This window comes from Hippocampus bargibanti, linkage group LG16 (assembly GCF_051943395.1).
Source record: "Hippocampus bargibanti isolate YZ-2025 linkage group LG16, ASM5194339v1, whole genome shotgun sequence".
Taxonomy (NCBI): Eukaryota; Metazoa; Chordata; class Actinopteri; order Syngnathiformes; family Syngnathidae; genus Hippocampus; species Hippocampus bargibanti.
This window is the reverse complement of record NC_142749.1, coordinates 4642636-4665439: the sequence shown is the minus strand read 5'-3', so window position 1 is coordinate 4665439 and position 22804 is coordinate 4642636. Positions and strand designations below refer to the sequence as shown.

The window sequence follows — 22804 nt, the reverse complement described above, 5'->3', positions numbered from 1 at the left end:
TTTCTTCAGCGGTCATCTGTACTTCTTTGAAGGTGTCGGACGGTTCCCTTATTATCCAAGAGGCTTCGTCAGCGAACTAAAATTTGCTGGTAGATCTGGTCCTATACAGTATATATATCCCGACTGTCCAGAGGTGCCAGACCTCTGCTATGATAGGTCCCTGTTATAAAGTTGGGGGGAGCAGAGAACAATTTCCTGAGGCTACACTGATTACTTCTATTGTCTCTAGAGGCTACACTGATTGCTTCTATCTATACGACTGAGAGCTTACACAAACGACTTGTTTGGGAAAAAAATAATTATGCCATGTCAGTTTTGCTCTCATGTGATAACTCAGACCATGCAATTGCCTTAATTTGAAAGGGATACATTGAATATCATATCAACTTTTGCTCCACTTTTTGAAAATGTTTCTGTAATTCTGTTTATCTATTGATCCTTCTTCACCACATTAGACAGATGCAGTTTTTGCATCACAGCAGAAACACGCCTCTCAATCTCATGAATCATCCTCTGCCCACTCAGGGACCAAGACCCACAGACACTTAAACTCCTCTAAATGTAAATGGGGCATCTGCCCCTTCTACGGGGAATCAGCCCATGGGAAGGGGAACCCACGTTCTCTTTTCGGCTGAGCCAGGCTGGGTGCCCGAGGTGCAGGTCCAGCCACCAGGTGGTCGCCAGTGAGCCCCGCCTCCCAGCCTAGTTGAAAGTGGGCCCCTGGTGACCCGAACCTCAATTCAACTTAAGCTATTTAGTAACTTGAGTTCATGGATGCCACAACAGCATTTTCAGTTGGCTTGCGTCAAACCATTCAATTGGGACCAGGTGCCCTATTTATCTTGCCTACAGATCTTTTCCTGTACTAAACGGTAAGCAACCTGACTTAGCAACCATTGCATGACGCAATTCGGCGTGGCACAGATTGCACCACTGAAAAGTCTTGCCTTATGTTCTTCACATCAGATGGATAAAAGAAAACTATTCCGTTTATTGTGATTTATAAGATGTATCACAATGGTGCCTAATGTTACTACTTGAATCCTCCCGCACACTCCACTGCTTCCAATCGTAGGATGTCATTATCACCTCGATGATAGCGACGAACCTAATCTTTTTTTCACCATTACTATAAATGAAAACAATGATGTTAATCATTAGAATCACAATGAAAACTGTCCACCGAAAGATGAAAGAATAATCTGAGTGATGAAATATTATTAGAATCAATATAATTTATGAGACAATGTTATTTCACTGCTTTTAACAGGACATTAATTGCTGACAATGGTGTAATTATATTTGCTGTACAACAAGTGCCATGGTTACCTGTGCGGAAACCACATCTTTGGGGACTCAGCATCTCCCTTCTCATCCATATCTCCCATGGTGACAGAAACATGTTTACATGTCTCGTATTTCCAATATTACAATTTTCTTTCAAAAAGTAAAAAAAGAAAATCATACTTCACAATTCTTTTACTAGATCTAGTTCCATTCAAATAAATAACAAATAATTAATACATTAATTTAATAAATAAATAAATAAATAAATAAATAAAGTGTGTTATTATGACTGTAATATATTCAGCATTTCACAGAGAAAATGTTGTGAACGCCTGCATTCATTAATCCAGTACAGTAAGACAACAACAAAAATATATCGACCAATTTCCAGCTGCTATTTTTTTTCCTGTGATCCATTAGGAATACTGTAGGTGGTACAACCAGGGCTGGGGTAGGGTGGAGGGTGTGGAGCTAGAACCACATAGGATTTAGGCTTTGAATACAGTAGTACATCCAAACAGCCAATTGGTATAATCCGAATGGGGAACTGGCATTTCCAATGCCGGTGTTAAATATATATTTGTAATAATATTTCTTGGGAAAAAAATGGGCTGGATGCTCTCTATTTGGATGATATGTACCCTCCCAGTTCTCTACACATGGAAAATAGCAACAAATGAAGGTATGACTGGAAAACAGTGACATGACCAAGATGAAAACATATCTAGCGATAACTTTGTATAACAATAGCTTCTTAGTCAACCAACGAATGTGATTATTAAGAAACATGTACTTTATTTGATAGAAAAAACTCTATCTGGATCTGGCTACCATCTGTGTATTTACAACGAGACCCGCATTGTGAGTTCCCCGGTGTTACGAAGAGTTCGGTATACTGAGACCAAGAGTTGCGGAGGCTGGCTTTTCTGGACAGCATGTCCAGTGACACTTTTCAGAATAGTTCATCAGAATGAGTACAGGATGCTGACGGAGCAGGTGACCAGATGTTGCCATGGTTATATACAAGTGGGAAGCTACTGTGCCCTGTGTAAGTGTACAAATGGGTTAAATTGGCTTTTTTGATGTATTTTTGTGTCTTTACTTGGATCCAAGAACAGCATTGCATTGCTACAAATATCCTGATGCTAATATTTATGTGATTTGTTATATGTTATTTTTGTTTTCATGGAGCTTTAAACCGGAGTGAGGAATTTATGAGCAAACCTGGATCATGCCCAACAACGGACAGATCTAATTCCAGTGTTGATGACTGCAAATGGGATATAGATTGTCCAAATTGGCAAAAGTGTTGTGAGAGATCAGGTCACTTTTTCTGCAGTAACGTTACAAGTTAGTATCCTTGTTTTGTTTTTCCTTCAAAAATATGCATGTTATCAAAAGTATTGTTTTTTTATGTTTCACTTTGATTTCTGTCAACTGTTTTTGAAAGAGTTGAATCAGTAGCCTAATTCTACTTTTCATTACTTTTTTGACAGGCACTCTGTGTAGCATGGGTGCTCACATGTTTTCAGCATGGGAGCTCCTTATGAAATGACCAAGTCAAAATGATCAATCCATTAACTTATGTTGATGTGTAACCGCATACGTTGCACAACACAACATAATTATGCACATTTTTTGCCATTAACTGAGTTCACTCTGATAACTGGCAGATGAGACAGCAAATGTCATTGTGAAAAAAGTCCTACTCCTATTCCGTATGGTCCAGCTCACCCACTCATTTTATACCCTATATTACTATATTAAGAGGAAAAACCGAGCAAAAAATTAGGATGTAACTAATGACTAGCTTGTTAACTTTGCAACGGGGCATTGTTTGAGCACACAGGGTGTACCTAATAATCAGATGTCATCTGATTGGTTGTCCAGTGTATAAATCAAGTGATCAAGTGAAGGGATGGTTGAAAGGCTGACGTCTAGTTTGTTTCAAAACAACTCTGCTTTATTTGTATAGCTTCAACTTCACTTTGTCAGGCGATTTACCAATAGTATCTTGGAGATCGTTTGGTCGATCGCAATCAACGTATTGAGCACCCTTGCTATACAGTACTGTATATACTACTACAGTACTTTAGAACAAAGTGTACTTTTGTCATCCCTGATGTTGTCATTGTCATTGCATTGATTTTCATAGTAAAACATTTCAGGACGACTCTCCATAATTGTGTTTAATACCATAATGGCCTTGTGATTAACTATTGATTAATGTCTCCTTTCATCTTAAACTGCAAAAGAGGACCAAATGGACAAAGTGTTATCTTGGACAATTAATAGGTTAACTTGTGGCACAGGCACAATGTAAAAACACATCACATATCTGGCTAAAATGAAGATGTACATGTGCATGTAATTCTAAACCAGGATCATGGCAACCATACTGCGCCACAAGAGATCAAAAGGCTGCCGTGGGAAATCATCCAATTTCACTTTGCTTGTACGGAATCTAACATTGTAAATCTTTTTAGACCAGTGACATATAGCTCAAAGCTGAATAGATAAATTTTCTTCCATAGATGAGCTTGGATTAGACAACATAAGGTTTGATAAACCTTATGATTTAGAGTATCCGCCTGTTGCCATTCAGTCACGGCATCCTACGAGCATATCAGCTTTGTGTTCAACAGTTTACATTGCACAAGTCCATTTGTGAGTAAATTGAGGTGCTTTCACGAAAAGCTTTAGAAACATTGCTCGGGTCAAAGAAACGCCGCAAATGTCATTTCCTCTACTTTTGTAAATGTTACAAGCTGCGGTGAAAGCTCATGAGTGCGAGTCTGTTTTTAGAATGAATTTATTCATCTATATTTTGATATGAAAAGGAAAAAAAGGAATGTCGCTCCACAAACTGATCGTAATGCACTTTTCAATGCATTTTTTTCCCCAGTGAGGCAAAATATATTGTGGTGAACTTATTTTGTGCTTTTTAATATTTGCATGATTTGAATTCTTCAAGATGACAACAGTGTTCTTTAATTATCAGGATCAGCTAATTATACTGAGTATGGAGGCTACCATTTCAATGTGACAGTGACGGTGAAGACAGATTACCAACAATTGATGAACAACGGAGCTCTTCTCAACCACACAAGATTACTTCAAGCAATGGTACCACAACCTGATATTCCAAACCTGTATTGTATTGATTTTAATACTCCATCCGCTCCTTTTTTTCAAACAGGTAACTGGAGCACTGGAGTCTGTTAATTTTTCACTCTATTACCTCACCTCAAGGCCAGTGGATCCGTATAGAACTGGCACGTCACTGCTGCTCGACTGCAGCTTTGTTCTTTCACTGCACAATGTCATATCAAAGCTGCATTTCCTTCTCAAACACATACAAGAGGTATCAGATGTGACAGTGGAAGGTAAGGAGGACAAGCAGAGGCAAATACACTCATGACTTGACTTGTGTTTCTTCAGAGAAGCGACATTCTTGTAGCGTGTGATATTTGAACAGAACATAGCGGTCAGGAAAGAATGAGTCAGTCGCACCACAGCTTCCTTCTCCCACCGCTTCTATTCGAGCCATCGTCTTCTGTGGGATGTTCCCTGCGATGGCAGAAAATAACACCGAGTTAGTCACACATATTCCGCCTCCCCCACATGCGAAGATTGCTCACAAGTCATACAGTCATACACATTATGAATGCAGTAGTAACCGCCTCAACTAACACATACCAGAATGGAAATCAAGTTATTTTGGTGACCATTCATTTGCTTGTTGAGTATAGAAGGACTGTGACATTGTTATATAGACATTTTTGTCTATAAAATGTTTGCGTTTCTTCCAAATATGTTCAAAAATGTGTACACGTGGTGTTGAGTTAGTAAAGATTCTAATCTAAACTGTCAATAAAGTGCATCGGTTTTTTTTTTACATTATGTTACTTCCGGGTTGAGTGAACGCTGGTGCGTGTGGCTGCTCACCCGCAGAAAAAATATCCTGTGACTATAAAGTGTCCTTGAGAGTTTTGTAAGGCGCTTATAAATGAAATGTATGATTAGTCTTATTATTATAAACTGTGGGCGTGCATGTTTGTCTCAATGTGTCCTGCAAAAAGGCCGCAAAAAAGTTCGAAATTAATAATAAAATAAATATAGCAATAAATGGACAAGTTGTGTCCATAATTTGTAAAATGGCTTTAAATGACTTCTACTGAGTGTATTTTACAAAGATTCCACCGCATATACGTCTGTGTAAGCTCTTAGTCGTACAGGAGTGGTCCATCAATGAAAAGGTTTCTTCAGTCGTCATCTGTACTTCTTTGAAGGTGTCGAACGTTTCGCTTCTTATCCAAGAAACTTCGTCAGCAAACTAAAGTCTTACTGGTAATTTAGGCCATATATATATATATATATATATATATATATATATATATATATATATATATATATATATATATATATATATAAAAGCCATTTTAAAGTCATTTAAAGCCATTTTACAGTCCTTATATATATATATATATCCCTACTGTCCAGACATGGCGGTGCCGGACTCTGCTATGATTGGTATCATAGCAGTTCAAAGTGGTATCACCTCATCAGTATTACTAATCCTATGTTGCCTAAGCCGGCTATTGTATGAATGATCCAAATCGAACCTCACCCCACCAAAATGGTTTAATGAAGGATTTAGTTGTTTTATGAAAATCGCTTCTTTTACTCCCCTTTCAAACCATCTATGTTCTTTCGCTAATATTTTAACCTCATTGTCGTCTAATGAGTGGTTGCTAGCTTTTAAGTGCATATGTACTGCCGATTGAGGCCCACTAGTATTATCCCTGCGATGTTGATAGTCTTTTTTGAGAATTTGTTAAGTCCCTCCAATGTACTGCTCTTTACAATTTTCATTCTTATTATTTTTGTTTTCATGGAGCTTTAAACCGGAGTGAGGAATTTATGAGCAAACCTGGATCATGCCCAACAACGGACAGATCTAATTCCAGTGTTGATGACTGCAAATGGGATATAGATTGTCCAAATTGGCAAAAGTGTTGTGAGAGATCAGGTCACTTTTTCTGCAGTAACGTTACAAGTTAGTATCCTTGTTTTGTTTTTCCTTCAAAAATATGCATGTTATCAAAAGTATTGTTTTTTTATGTTTCACTTTGATTTCTGTCAACTGTTTTTGAAAGAGTTGAATCAGTAGCCTAATTCTACTTTTCATTACTTTTTTGACAGGCACTCTGTGTAGCATGGGTGCTCACATGTTTTCAGCATGGGAGCTCCTTATGAAATGACCAAGTCAAAATGATCAATCCATTAACTTATGTTGATGTGTAACCGCATACGTTGCACAACACAACATAATTATGCACATTTTTTGCCATTAACTGAGTTCACTCTGATAACTGGCAGATGAGACAGCAAATGTCATTGTGAAAAAAGTCCTACTCCTATTCCGTATGGTCCAGCTCACCCACTCATTTTATACCCTATATTACTATATTAAGAGGAAAAACCGAGCAAAAAATTAGGATGTAACTAATGACTAGCTTGTTAACTTTGCAACGGGGCATTGTTTGAGCACACAGGGTGTACCTAATAATCAGATGTCATCTGATTGGTTGTCCAGTGTATAAATCAAGTGATCAAGTGAAGGGATGGTTGAAAGGCTGACGTCTAGTTTGTTTCAAAACAACTCTGCTTTATTTGTATAGCTTCAACTTCACTTTGTCAGGCGATTTACCAATAGTATCTTGGAGATCGTTTGGTCGATCGCAATCAACGTATTGAGCACCCTTGCTATACAGTACTGTATATACTACTACAGTACTTTAGAACAAAGTGTACTTTTGTCATCCCTGATGTTGTCATTGTCATTGCATTGATTTTCATAGTAAAACATTTCAGGACGACTCTCCATAATTGTGTTTAATACCATAATGGCCTTGTGATTAACTATTGATTAATGTCTCCTTTCATCTTAAACTGCAAAAGAGGACCAAATGGACAAAGTGTTATCTTGGACAATTAATAGGTTAACTTGTGGCACAGGCACAATGTAAAAACACATCACATATCTGGCTAAAATGAAGATGTACATGTGCATGTAATTCTAAACCAGGATCATGGCAACCATACTGCGCCACAAGAGATCAAAAGGCTGCCGTGGGAAATCATCCAATTTCACTTTGCTTGTACGGAATCTAACATTGTAAATCTTTTTAGACCAGTGACATATAGCTCAAAGCTGAATAGATAAATTTTCTTCCATAGATGAGCTTGGATTAGACAACATAAGGTTTGATAAACCTTATGATTTAGAGTATCCGCCTGTTGCCATTCAGTCACGGCATCCTACGAGCATATCAGCTTTGTGTTCAACAGTTTACATTGCACAAGTCCATTTGTGAGTAAATTGAGGTGCTTTCACGAAAAGCTTTAGAAACATTGCTCGGGTCAAAGAAACGCCGCAAATGTCATTTCCTCTACTTTTGTAAATGTTACAAGCTGCGGTGAAAGCTCATGAGTGCGAGTCTGTTTTTAGAATGAATTTATTCATCTATATTTTGATATGAAAAGGAAAAAAAGGAATGTCGCTCCACAAACTGATCGTAATGCACTTTTCAATGCATTTTTTTCCCCAGTGAGGCAAAATATATTGTGGTGAACTTATTTTGTGCTTTTTAATATTTGCATGATTTGAATTCTTCAAGATGACAACAGTGTTCTTTAATTATCAGGATCAGCTAATTATACTGAGTATGGAGGCTACCATTTCAATGTGACAGTGACGGTGAAGACAGATTACCAACAATTGATGAACAACGGAGCTCTTCTCAACCACACAAGATTACTTCAAGCAATGGTACCACAACCTGATATTCCAAACCTGTATTGTATTGATTTTAATACTCCATCCGCTCCTTTTTTTCAAACAGGTAACTGGAGCACTGGAGTCTGTTAATTTTTCACTCTATTACCTCACCTCAAGGCCAGTGGATCCGTATAGAACTGGCACGTCACTGCTGCTCGACTGCAGCTTTGTTCTTTCACTGCACAATGTCATATCAAAGCTGCATTTCCTTCTCAAACACATACAAGAGGTATCAGATGTGACAGTGGAAGGTAAGGAGGACAAGCAGAGGCAAATACACTCATGACTTGACTTGTGTTTCTTCAGAGAAGCGACATTCTTGTAGCGTGTGATATTTGAACAGAACATAGCGGTCAGGAAAGAATGAGTCAGTCGCACCACAGCTTCCTTCTCCCACCGCTTCTATTCGAGCCATCGTCTTCTGTGGGATGTTCCCTGCGATGGCAGAAAATAACACCGAGTTAGTCACACATATTCCGCCTCCCCCACATGCGAAGATTGCTCACAAGTCATACAGTCATACACATTATGAATGCAGTAGTAACCGCCTCAACTAACACATACCAGAATGGAAATCAAGTTATTTTGGTGACCATTCATTTGCTTGTTGAGTATAGAAGGACTGTGACATTGTTATATAGACATTTTTGTCTATAAAATGTTTGCGTTTCTTCCAAATATGTTCAAAAATGTGTACACGTGGTGTTGAGTTAGTAAAGATTCTAATCTAAACTGTCAATAAAGTGCATCGGTTTTTTTTTTACATTATGTTACTTCCGGGTTGAGTGAACGCTGGTGCGTGTGGCTGCTCACCCGCAGAAAAAATATCCTGTGACTATAAAGTGTCCTTGAGAGTTTTGTAAGGCGCTTATAAATGAAATGTATGATTAGTCTTATTATTATAAACTGTGGGCGTGCATGTTTGTCTCAATGTGTCCTGCAAAAAGGCCGCAAAAAAGTTCGAAATTAATAATAAAATAAATATAGCAATAAATGGACAAGTTGTGTCCATAATTTGTAAAATGGCTTTAAATGACTTCTACTGAGTGTATTTTACAAAGATTCCACCGCATATACGTCTGTGTAAGCTCTTAGTCGTACAGGAGTGGTCCATCAATGAAAAGGTTTCTTCAGTCGTCATCTGTACTTCTTTGAAGGTGTCGAACGTTTCGCTTCTTATCCAAGAAACTTCGTCAGCAAACTAAAGTCTTACTGGTAATTTAGGCCATATATATATATATATATATATATATATATATATATATATATATATATATATATATATATATATATATATATAAAAGCCATTTTAAAGTCATTTAAAGCCATTTTACAGTCCTTATATATATATATATATCCCTACTGTCCAGACATGGCGGTGCCGGACTCTGCTATGATTGGTATCATAGCAGTTCAAAGTGGTATCACCTCATCAGTATTACTAATCCTATGTTGCCTAAGCCGGCTATTGTATGAATGATCCAAATCGAACCTCACCCCACCAAAATGGTTTAATGAAGGATTTAGTTGTTTTATGAAAATCGCTTCTTTTACTCCCCTTTCAAACCATCTATGTTCTTTCGCTAATATTTTAACCTCATTGTCGTCTAATGAGTGGTTGCTAGCTTTTAAGTGCATATGTACTGCCGATTGAGGCCCACTAGTATTATCCCTGCGATGTTGATAGTCTTTTTTGAGAATTTGTTAAGTCCCTCCAATGTACTGCTCTTTACAATTTTCATTCTTACAATGTATTGAATAAACTACATTACTTTATTTTTCATTTGGCAGCCTATCTATTGGATGCATTCATTTTTACCAGAAAGTGTTTATCGGTTTGAAATAAGTAGGAATTTTGTGTTGCCAAAGGACTCTGTAGTTTTTCAGAAACTCCTGCAATGTAAGTTACTGCTACTCATCTCCTTTTTGTATCTTCAGAATTTTTGGTTTCATTCCCTATTCTTTCTTTCTGACATTTTTTAAATGACCACTGAGGGTACCCACAGTTTGTTAGTGCTCTCCTGATATGTTTTGACTCCTTTTCTCTACCTCAACGCTCCTCAACGCTCCTCAACACTCCTCAACGCTTGTTGGTATTAGTTTAGCCTTATGCTGGAGGGTTCTGATAACTCCTACTTTGTGTTGTAAAGGGTGGTTAGAATCGAAACGTATTGGTCAGTGTGCGTAGCCTTCCTGAAGACTTCTGTTTTTAGCGCTCTGTCCTCTTTTATAACTACTTTACAATCCAAAATGGTTAGTTGGTTCTCTTTAATGTCCTCCCGAGTAAACTTAATGTTGATGTCTACCGAGTCTACCGAATATCATACTGCGTGTTTTGGGTATTTTAGATGTTATAAAATGTTTTTCTGATGTCAGTTAGGAAACAAAAAAGTGACGTTGGTTGTCCTTTAAATAAATACATAAATAAATAAAACAAACAAACAAACAAATAACTAAATAAATACATAAATAAATAAAGAGCTAGAGAGCTAGTTAGCTAGCTGGATAGATGGATGGATGGATGGACAGACAGACAGACAGACAGACAGGCAGACCGACAGAGAGATAGAGAAATAGATGGATGAATGAATGCATGAATGAATTGATGAATGAATAGATGAATGAACAACTAAATAAATGTAGATTAATAAATAAACAAATACATCATAAATAAATAAATTCATAAATAAATACATAAATACATAGAAAATACGATTCATTAGGGTGTGAATAATTTTTGCCTTAGCTGTATATTGCAGGGTGCTGTGTTTTTCAATGTCATTGTACTTGTCAGTATTATCCTTTTATGTCCGTCTCTTCATCTTTTCAGATGTAAATGAATGTGCTCATCCTGCTCTACATCATTGCTCTCCACTGGCACAATGTAGCAACACAGTGGATGCCTACCAGTGTGTCTGCCATGAAGGATATATTGATGTTGACCCCAGCAAACCTGGTGCTCATTGTGCAGGTTAGCATGCCCGTTGTTCCAGACTACAATTTTAATGAAGCAACTTTTTAGTTAAAGCAATTATTTGCAAAACTATGAAAATTGGCAAAAGGATTTTAAGTTATTATCGCTCATGAACGAATGCTGGTTTGTGAAAATAAATTTAGAATTTGTGGCATCGTAAGTACTTCTTGATTGGCAACTATCATAGTTTGTGAAAACTCTGACGTTGCCCAGCGCCTTCAAGAAGGCGTTGGTGGGGGTACCAACGCCTTTGGGTTGCCAACTTGAAATCCGATTGGTTAAAGCAACAGAGTCATTGACACCGCGTTTAATGTGACACGGCCCGCAGAACTGATTGTGAAGGCATCTAGGTAGATTTCTGACCCTGGTAACAAAGGATGGCTGAAATGTGATTGGTTCAATGCTTAAATACGAAAACATATCTGGAAGCTGTGCAACAAGGGAAAAGTCATGAAAGGAAGCGGAAAGATATTTTGGAATTATTTAATAATAATTCATAGACAAAATATAATTAACATAAGTCCATGATTCAGATATTTTTAAACTGGCAGAAAAGGCCTTGACGGTCTGCCACTGCTATACTCTACTATACATTAAAAGCTGTAATTCTTCATCTGTCACTATATTCTTGTTTTTTAGTGCCAAATGTCATCCCCACGCCTGCCACAACAGAGGCGTCACATTGTTGCCCTTTCTCCATGAACATAACCTCACCTCAGACTACACGCAACAACACTGTGGTTAGCTTCGTCACTGAAAACATGACTACATTTCCATTGAATACAAACGCCGTCTTTCAAAGTGCAACGTATGGATCTACTTTCTCAACCGATGGGCTGCCTCTGACTCTCACAACTTCAATTTGTATGAAATATATAATTTCATTCTGTCAAATTTCTGGTTTAGATGTCATAATTATGCTCTACTTCACTCTTTTCCCTTTTCCAGCTTCTGCAGGCATCAACAGATTACGGGTTGCCAACATCACTGGCACTTCTTTTTGTGTGTACTGGTCCAGCTTAATCCCAGCCAACCAGAGTTACTTGGTGGTTCTTCGTGAGGGCTCAGAGGTTATTAGTATGTGGACAACTGAACAGACCATGATGGAACTCAGCGAATTGCAGCCCGGGGTGCTCTACAATGTCACTGTTAAACTCCACACAAATGAAAGCTATGGGGATATTTTTTATATTGCAGTCAAAACCGGTAAGGATCATTCATACAAACCTGAATTGTTTATTGTATATGGTAATTTGTTTTGGTATTGACCAATGTCTGATGATTACAAGGGATAATTTATAATAAAGATTCGAAATTCCGGCCTTCTGAAAAAATAATAAGGTGACAACATGGAGCCACACAGATATTACACTGTCAAACATATTCAGATTTTTTTTTCCTTATCTGTCTTCCTGTCTGTCTGTGTTCATAATTGAGATGTGGGTAGCACTGAACTGGGCTCTAAAAAATTATAACATGTGCCCCTCTTCTTTACCCTAAAACCTGGTTTTAACCTGGGTTAAAATTGGAACACCATTAATCAATCGTGAAATTAACTGACAACCATTCCTTTGTAGATGCTCAAACTCTCGATGCCAGCACTCGACTAACCAACATCCCGTTCAACAATGACTTACTCAATACTAGCAGCCAGGCCTACAAAAATCTCACTGCGGGCATTATGGACGAGGTAGTGGATCAACTGAATGTGGATATCACAGAAAACATTCTGACAGTGGTCATGTTTCCTTGCAGATCTATCGATCTCTAGACCAAGATTTAAAGATGATGGTTAATTCAGGTCAGGTAAGAATTGAAATCCGAAACCTTTCCCCTGGTAGTGTGGTGGTCGACTTCATCGTGATCTTCAGCCCCGGTCAAGAACAGGACATCAGAAATACATCCACAGCACTACTCGATTCACTGAGGAACAGTTCCATATACACAATGGATGAAAACAACACAAGTATCACCGGTATGTGTCTTTATATCTAAAGCAGGCATTTACAGCGTCTGACGTGTAGCAAAACACAACACTGTATTGTCATGATTTGCAAGGTGGTGATGGCAGATGTAGATCCCAAAAAGCAGGCAGGAGGGAGCAGCAGGTTGTGTTTGAGAAATTGTATTAAGATAAAGTCAACAGGAACAAAATCTAAAACATCAAAATCATTTGATCAGAAAAATATAAAGTATCAAAAGTAAAACCAAGAGTAAAAGTCCGCCAAGGTTAAACAAACACATCCACAGCATACAATGCATACCTAGCATACAACAGTGTATACAAAGCTTCCAACAGCATTCAACATACAACAATGACGCGACAGCGAATTGTCATGCCGGGAGTCCTTTTGAGTGTCACTGATTGGGAACTACCAGCACCTGCGAGGGAGAAGGCAGGGCTGACAGCACTACCCGTTGGTCTCCAATCTGAATGTGGCAGTCCGCCACTGATGAAGACGACTAGCACCTGTGCAGGTGCAGGCGGGGCCGACAGCGCCACCCGTTGGTCGCCAACCAGATCATGACAGTACCCCCCCTTCAAGGGACTGCTTCCAGAAGTCCCAACAGTCTCCCGAAAGGTCCAACTCGCCAGCGAACAATGGTGGAGACGGCAACCGTTGCCTCTCCAGCATATGATGGGCGGCGGCCTGATGGGAACGGGACTCGGCCTGAAATGGACGTGGTACGGATCGTCCTGGGCGTGAGTGCGATCCATCTCGCACGTTCACGTGACGACGCATGGCGCAACGTGGACGTTGCACTGCCAGGCGCAGAGTGGCACCCCGGACGGCCCTATGAGAACGGGTCTCGACCGGACGTTGGTGTGGACGTTACGGCTCGTCGAGTGACTCAATTCAAACTCGACGCGCCGTGGGATAACGTGGACGCGAACTGCCTGGCACCGGGGAAACGAGACCAGTCCATGGCAGCTCCGGGATCCAGCGATGAGTGGGGTTTCGGACTGTCGTGGACGCGGACGTTGCACGGCTCGTCGTGGATGCATCTCAATTCAACATGCACGACGACAGCGTGGCTGGACGTGGGCGTGCACTGCCAGACACCCAGTGTCACCCCGGACGGCCACCTGGAAGGAGGTCTCGACCTGACGTTGACGTGGACCTTATGGCTCGTCGAGTGACACAATTCAAACTCGACAAGGCGTGGGCTAACGTGGACATTGCACTGCCAGGCACAGGGTGGAAATGAGACCGGTCCGTTGTACCTGCGGGATCCGATGGTTGGTCGGGTCATTCTGTCATGGTTTGCAAAGTGGTGATGGCAGTTGTGGATCCCAAAAAGCAGGCAGGAGGGAGCAGTAGGTTGTATTTGAGAAGTTGTATTATAATAAAGTCAACAGGAACAAAATCTAAAACGTTAAAATCATTTAAACAGAACAATACAAAGTATCAAAAGAAAAAGCAAGAGTAAAAGTCTGCCAAGATGAAACAAACACATGCACAGCATACAATTGCATACAGCAATGACCCGACAGCGAATGATCGTGCTGGGAGTCCTTTTGAGTGTCACTGATTGGGATCGACCAGCACCTGCGAGGCAGCAGGCAGGGCTGACAGTGGTACCCGTTGGTCGCCAATCCGAACGTGGCAGTCCGCCACTGATCGGGACGACCAGCACCTGTGCAGGTGCAGGCGAAGCCGACAGCGCCACCCGTTGGTTGCCAACCAGATCATGACATGTATTAGCCTTTGGTACGCTTTAAATTAAAATGAAGAGGCTAGGAGTCACTGAAGGAGTCAGAATCAATTAATTACTGTTTGATTCTTTTCCACATTATTTGTTTATGCAATGGCTATCGTGTTTTTTGATTCTTTTCCACATTATTTGTTCATGCTAAAGCTATTGTGTTTTTTTCAAAGGCACTAAAATAAAAAAGGTCCCACTTCCCTAATTAACTAATTCTCTGCCATTCCAATTGAAAATATGACATGGAGTGCCATTCCCGAATTTGTTCGGACTTTGCTTTTTCTTGGAGGGGGGAATGCCGATAAAGCGCTGGTCAGATGCCCCCAATTGCACCTCATATTAATCCAGACCCATATAATTTAGGAATTAACTCTTTTTTTCTGATGAAAGAAGAGAGTCTAAGGTTTCTTACGCTGCATTGAATGTTTATATGAGTCCTAAAACTCACAAAAGCCGCTCTGCTTCCAAACTTTGGAACTCACTTCCACCCAACATCCGTAATATTGACTCCCTTCCTGCTTTCAAATCCCACCTCAAAACCCATCTGCTTAAAATTTCATTCATGGTCTAGTTTAATCAGCTATTTTTATTATTGCTCGTTTTATTTATGGTTTTATTGTTTTGTGTATTGTTCATTTGGTTGTGAAGAGTCCTTGGGTGTTCAGAAAGGCGCTTGTAAATTAAATGTATTATTATTATTATTATTATTATTATTATTATTATTATTATTACTATTATTAAACTTAATATTCTGTGGGTCCTGGAATTTGAGTGAAAATGACAAAAACACTGGCATTGGAGTGGACACATTTTTGCACAAGTTAAAAAATCATACAATGGTTTTTAAAATTGTAGCGGTAGATGCTGGAACGGATGAATAGCATTTCCCTTCATTTCAATAGGGAACACTCATTTGAGATGTAGGTCGATTAATCCCATGATGTCACTGATAGCTTCAAACTGTCCGAGTTTAATTTAAAACAAATTCTTTTCCTACAGACAGTGTATTTTAGGTGTTCAATTACCTGACATGTTTCGGCGTATACTTCCGCCTTCGTCAGAGTGTGACAATCTGACAAAGGTGGAAGTGTATATGCCGAGACATGTCAGGTAATTGAACACTTAAAAAACACTGTAAGAAAATAATCATTCAATCACAAACAAATCATCAGATATCAAATAGACAAGATGAACTTAATACAACAGTCAGAGTTTATTTTTAAGAGTTCCATAATAGAGAGTAGATTGAGCGAGGAGTTGCATTACACTTTGTAGTAATTGTAGTGCAAAAGTTAAGCATTTTGGATGAGTCAAAACCCAAAGAATTAGCCCAATGTTCTGCAGGAGGGACCAGCAATGGAAAAAGGTTGATATCTTTTGAGCCTCCGCTAAGTTCTCTTGGCCTCTACTAGTTTCTAGTTCGCAGACCTGCGATGGGGCAGAGGAGCTCAGAGCGTCAATAGAACATGAAATGTGAACGAATGCCCAAGAATGATTACTGAATATTGTGTTTTGTTTGTTTGTTCTTGTAGATTTTGATGAATGTGTTCCTGGGGAAAATGATTGTTCACAATGGGCGACGTGTGCAAACACTTGGGGCTCCTACACATGTTCCTGTCTCAATGGATTTATGGACACAGAACCACAAAGGCCAGGGAGAACCTGTCAAGGTAGCATCTCACAGCGTGGTACTGCTGCATTCACGACAAGATAATTGTGGACCTGTAAGCTAAACGTAAAGTACGGATCGCTAGTAAGGTTGTCAACATAAAAACAAGACTAATATGACATTTGACCTTTTTGTTTAAATAGTTTTGATACAGGGTGGCTCAGTAGTACTGTACATTGGTGAGCACGTTGACTTCACAGTGCAGAGGTTGTGGGTTCAATGCCTGCTCTGGCCTCGCTTTCTGGAGTTTGCATGTTCTTCTCGGATGGGCGTGGGTTTTCTCCGGGTCCTCCGGTTTCCTCCCACATTCCAAAAACGTGCTTGGCAGGCTGATTGAAAACTCTAAATTATCCCTAGGCGTGAGTGTGAGCGCAAGTGGTTGTTTGTCTCTATTTGCCCTGTGATTGGCTAGGAACTGGTTCAGGGTGTGCCCCATGTGCTGGGGTAGGCACCAGCATGCCCATGTGGCCCTTGTGAGGATTAAGCAGTTTGGGAAATGAATGAATAGTATTGGTACAAGTCATTCAAATATTATCCTGGAATGTTTTATCACTGAAAATAATAAAATGGTGGGGATATACCATTTACTTTGTGTGAAATATTTACTATTTTCAACCCTTGCCTTTCATTTTGAACAACTATTTTTTTGGGAAAGTTTTACATTCCAGGTTTTGATATTTATTTATTTATTTATTTATTTATTTATTTGGATTGGATTGGATTTACCTTTATTAGTCTCGCAGTGGATAGATACATTGACAGCAAAGTTATGAAAGGAAGATGAAAGGAATGAAATACGTAGAAAAGCAAAATACAGGAGCTGCTGGAAAGGCAGCCACTCTCGCGGCGCCATCTTGAAGTCAAAAGAACTAAATAACAGAAAAAGAAAAAAAAGAAAAAGAAAAAAACTAAATAACATATCATATGACAACACGAAGACACAGAGAGTCATTCATTCTGAAGCTCTTTCTGTACCCGCTTTGTTACATGAAGCTGTTCTAGATGAAAGAGGAGTGGAACAAAGCCTCCTTTTCACCAGTAGATCAGGGATGTCATGGTGGAATGTGCACGTCGACTACAAGCTAAATATTGAAAGCAAACACGCAGCTGTAGCATCCATTGATGAAAAGAGATTGTCTTAAATCTCCTGCCCCACGTAAATCCACTTCAATTCCAAGCCGCGACAATTCCACATATAAATCGGCGCTCTGGACTGTCTTCTCATCGCGGGCTCCTCACGTCATGCATCCATCCAGCCGCAGACTGTCCAACAGCACCGAACTTTCTGCTGAACAAAGCGGGGCTGTGAAGATGCTGCCCATTACAGGTGCAAAAAAGGACAATCGCCCTATAGCTGTCCAGCGATGACAGTCAAATGGCACCAACATTCCTCCCAATCGAAAACAGTAATGGCATATTCGTGTTGCCGAAAAGGCGCAACCGCTCAGCAGTCTCCTCCTTGATGAATGTCTTGGCCAAAATGCTGAAAAACAATCCGTGTCCATTCCACGCGATGCACAACAACACAAAAGACAAAAGAAAACCCAAAAACAACAACAAAAAAGCAAGGCTCATGAGAGCACTTGCTGACGGCTCCCTACTCGGGTGCCATCTTAGACTTCTTGGACTTGGAATCTATTTATTTATTTAGTTATTTATTTATTTATTCATTCATGTATTTATTTATTTATTTATTTATTGAATATAAAAATACTGACATTTCAAGTGCAACTAGAGAAGGTCAAGGTATGCAAGTGTGACAGTGCTGCCCCTGCTGCCCTTTCTCCTTCACAAGATGAGTAAAAAAATATATACTTCAATTCCCTAAATTACTTAAATTTGGTTCCATGTCCACAGAGGACATGGGTTCAAATTCCGGCTCCAGCCTTCCTGTGTGTGTTTTTTACACTACATGCCGTCATCAGTTTTCTCCAGGTACCTTGGTTTCTCCTCACATTCCAAAAGACATGCATTTTTGTAGGTTCGTGAATAGTTAAGTTGTGTCGGAGTGCGATTGTAAATGTGAATGTCTATATGCGTTATATATGGCTGACAACCAACTGGGAGTGTTGCTTGCTGCCCAAACACGGCATTTCATCATTTAAATACCCGAATGTGCATATTTCTGTTCAAATATAAGGAAAGGGAGGAGAAGCATTGTACATTCGTTACATGCTTCCATTAACCACTCGTAACGGTACAATAATAGGTGTCTTTATTAATTTTTTATTAACTACAGTGTTTTCTCTCGTGCAGTTACAATGGAGACCACATCATTGGAATCAACGGCTAACATATTATCTTCAGTCAGCGCTTCTCCCTTACCTCAAACAATAACATCAACGTATCCAGCTCTGGATACAATTGGAGCTACCGTTGAGACAATCACCGAAATCACCTTGACTGAAATCGCTACTACTCACCCACCAACATTCCTCTCTATCCCAGCAAAAACTTCCACCATGGCACCAACAACCACCTTGGTAGCACCAACTACCACCAATCCACATACAACCACTACAAGTGCACCAAAAACCACCCCGATGGTACCAATACCCGCCACAGGGGTACCGACAACCACTTCCAATGTATCAACAGCCGCAATTACGTCCAAATTCATTGCACCGACAACATCTACTTCTGCTGAAGTAACAACTAAGACGACTGCGGCAACAATCTTCACCAGAATGCCAACAAGCACTTTCCAACCAACAAGCAGCAGCATTGCAACAACTCTTTCATCAGAAAGTACACCACCACCCACAACTTCCTGGACTCAACACACTACCCTTATTTTCGACCCAACCTCCAATGATACATCCCATAGAATGTCTCCCATTCATGGTGATATTTCAGTGGATTGCAAAGTTACAGGCATCACAGTTACAATAGCGAGAGAGTTTCTTGTTAAGAACAACATCAGAGAGGACACTCTGCACCTTGGCCATCAGGACTGCGGGGTCAGCGGGTTCAATGCTAGTCACGCTCAGCTGATCGTGGAGTGGAACGAGTGTGTCACCATTTTTGCTCAAGTGAGTAAACATATATAATTTGAATGGTTATGTTTTTAGGCCTTTCTCATACAGTGCTTTAAATATGTCAACAACAGTAGCGGGCTACGCATGTCACTCCTAGGCCTTCAGTAGTGCTGCATCTGAATCAATCTACAGATGCCACTGTAAAAAAGTGTGGTGTGATTTACTACTCGTCCTGTACTATACTAGAGGGTACAGTTAGCTTGGAAATAACTTGTGAAGAAAGAAATACTGTTGTTAAATGTTTTATCACCAACGTGTGGATTCAAAATATGGGGTCAGAAGTCGCTCTTCAGAATCAGATCAGAATCACAAAACCTTTATTTGTCCCACAATGAGGAAATTTGCAGTCCACAGCAGCAATTTGAAAGGGGATGGTGTGCGGGGTGAAAGGATAGAAAACAAGATATTCTGAGCATAACAAAATAAAAATGTCAACTGTATACTGTGCAAATGTAAATGTGCAAAACCGTTTCATAAAAAACTGTACATGGTGCAAGTATCAAGAAAGGCATATTGATATATTGCATCAACCAATATTTACAAGTGTCTATTTTTTTTTTCTCCGCATGTGATCATTGAGAATTGCAAAGTCTGACAGCAGTCGGTAAGAACGAGCGGCGGTACCTCTCCTTCTTGCAGCGCGGGTGTAATAGTCTCTGGCTGAAGGAGCTACCCAGTGCTGTCAGGGTGGGCAGGAGGGGGTCCGAGGGGTTCCATCATAGCTTTTAGTTTAGCTAGCGTCCTTCTGTTGCCCACTCCAGTCTGTTGCGCTCCAGTCTTTTCCTGTCCCGGGTGGAGATGCTGCCTGAGCAGCAGGCAATTCCATAGTGGATGGCTGAAGCCACCACACAGTCATAGAAAGTCTTTAGGAGTGACCCCTGAACTCCACATCACAGAGAAGATGTTTGGCGAAGGATGGCAAAGCTTCAATAATAACCTCATAAAATTGCAATATTATTTGCTATTACATATAGGCAAGCTCCTCTTCCATTTTTTTGAAAGCGAAATGAACACCTAGCCTGAAGCACAACAATGACTATGTGGAGTGACATTCTACTCTTAGCAGTTGGGAATTAATTTTGACTTTGATAGAAATCAGGTGACAGTTTGTGAATTTAGTAGGCTGATCAAGCAAAGTGTAGTTAACTTCATCTTTAACAAAGTAAACGCAAAACTTGATTTACTGTCAACTGTTGACAAAACACATGCAAATAAACACTGCATCAAGCAAAATAGGCATACTGTATAGTAATGATTACCATTAGAGCTGAATGGTGAGTATAGTTTTTGCTTTTTTGAATGTTGCTGTGCCGATGGCCATTTTGTGTTTGGGAGCCTTTGACTGAGTGAGTTGCTTGTTCTGTAGCCACAAAGGGACATAAGTCTTCTTGTGCCGGTCCCAAGCCATTTGCTATTTTTTTTAGTCTGACCTTTCGTAATGACGTCTTCAAAATGGCTTTCACCATAAATCTGCAAACAAATCCATTTATTCTCCTCCTTCGGCAATTGTGGGTTGACAAAACCACTATTAAATCAACACAATATATTTGCTTATGCTGCTCACAATTGATACAGTGTGCTACTTCTGCCCAACATGCTCTTGTCACTAGCGGCAAGTAATAAGAGCAGTTTTCACAAACTTCTGGCAAAAGGATTTTAAGTTGTTATCTCTGATGAACGAATGCTGGTTTGTGAAAATACGTTTATAATTTGTGGCATCCTAAGTGATTCTTTATTGGCATATATGATTGGCTAGGCTAGTGACTAGCCAATCATAGTTTGGAAAAACTCTGACGTTGACCAGCGCCTGCAAGAAGGCTTTGGTACCCCTTTTGGGTTGCCAACTCGAAATCTGATTGGTTAAAGCAACGGTCTGAATGACACATTTGAAGCTCCAGGGCCCGCAGAACTGATTGTGAAGGCGTCCAGGTAGATTTCTGACCCTGGTAATGAATGATAGCTGAAATGTGATTGGTTAAATGCTTAAACACGAAAACACACGTCTGGAAGGAGCACAACAGGGGAACCGTAATGAAAGGAAGCTGAAAAACAATTTGAATTATTTTATTTATTTTATTTTTTATTTTTTTACAATTCATGGACAAAATATAATGAACACCACTCCGTGATTCTGATATCTTTAGGCCAGCAGAGAAGGCTTTGCTGGCCCTGACGGTCCGCCACTGGTCAATAATCAATCGGCAGTACATTTGCACCTAAAAGCTAGCAACCACTCATTTGAGTTAAAATCTTAGCGAAAGGACATAGATGGTTTGAAAGGGGGGTAAAAGAAGCGATTCTTATAAAACAACAAAATCCTTCATTAAACCGGTCTGGTGGGGTTAGGTTCAATTTGGATCGTTCATACAATAGCCTGCTTAGGCAAAACAGGTTAGGCAACATTCGTAATGCTGATGAGGTGATACCGGTGGGAGTGGGGCAAATAGGCCAGTCGTTAGTCAGGAATGTAGGAACAATCAGTGGGGCCACAGGGAGTGGTCCTCTGCTCCCCCCAACCTGAGAGTAGGGACCTATCATAGCTGTGTCCGGCACCGCCATGGCTGGACATTAGGGATATATAAATAGTGCCGATACGACCAGTCAGACTATAGTTCGCTGACGAAGCCTCTTGGATAGGAGGCGAAACGTCCGAAACCTTCAAATTTGTACAGATGACGGCTGAAGAAACCTTCTCATCGATGGACCACTCCTGTACGACTGAGAGCTTACACAGAAATAAGTGTTAGGGAATTTATTAATGAAGCAGGAATCAAAAGTAAAAACAAAAAGATTCTTGAATCTTTGGGACGGCACAAAATATGTGACTGCTCACCCCGAGTCGCCTCGCTCTATAATTTCAAACAAGCCTATCATGATATCATGATGGTGATATCGTTTAAAAGAGCCTATCAGCTACAAACTATCAAGAAGTGGGAGCTTACAATCCAACCAAAAGTAAGTACACTCTGACGAAGGCGGAAGTATACGCCGAAACATGCCAGGAATTTGAACACCTACAACACACTGTCTGTAAGAAAAGAATCCGTTTTAAATCAGATATCAAGTAGACAGAATGAACTTAATACAACTATAACTAAAAGTAAGTACAGTACAGTATACAAAAGTGTAGATATTGAAAGTGATAATACATGTTAAGAATGTGTTTGTGTAGCGAATTGCCCTAACAATAAGCCCCACCACTGTTTTGTGTTTTCTTCTTTTAGAATGAGTCCTACTATATGGCCTCTGCAATGCTGTTCAACACCATGGACACATACATGTCA

At 39.9% G+C, this 22804-nt stretch overlaps 1 protein-coding gene across 1 annotated transcript in view; it reads left to right on the top strand.

Moving 5' to 3' along the window:
- Positions 1-1751: 1751 nt before the first annotated feature.
- Positions 1752-22804, top strand: part of umodl1 (uromodulin-like 1) — a 26383-nt gene continuing 5330 nt past the window's right edge. The window contains exons 1-13 of the mRNA XM_089017709.1: positions 1752-1969; positions 2093-2335; positions 2479-2637; positions 4289-4413; positions 4487-4673; positions 10962-11102; positions 11745-11969; positions 12054-12311; positions 12683-12795; positions 12861-13080; positions 16346-16483; positions 18739-19514; positions 22745-22804. The exon at positions 22745-22804 is cut by the window's right edge and continues 101 nt beyond it. Coding sequence (XP_088873835.1) covers positions 1894-1969; positions 2093-2335; positions 2479-2637; positions 4289-4413; positions 4487-4673; positions 10962-11102; positions 11745-11969; positions 12054-12311; positions 12683-12795; positions 12861-13080; positions 16346-16483; positions 18739-19514; positions 22745-22804 — 2721 coding nt within the window. The 5' untranslated portion in view covers positions 1752-1893. The remainder of the gene's footprint in view (positions 1970-2092; positions 2336-2478; positions 2638-4288; positions 4414-4486; positions 4674-10961; positions 11103-11744; positions 11970-12053; positions 12312-12682; positions 12796-12860; positions 13081-16345; positions 16484-18738; positions 19515-22744) is intronic.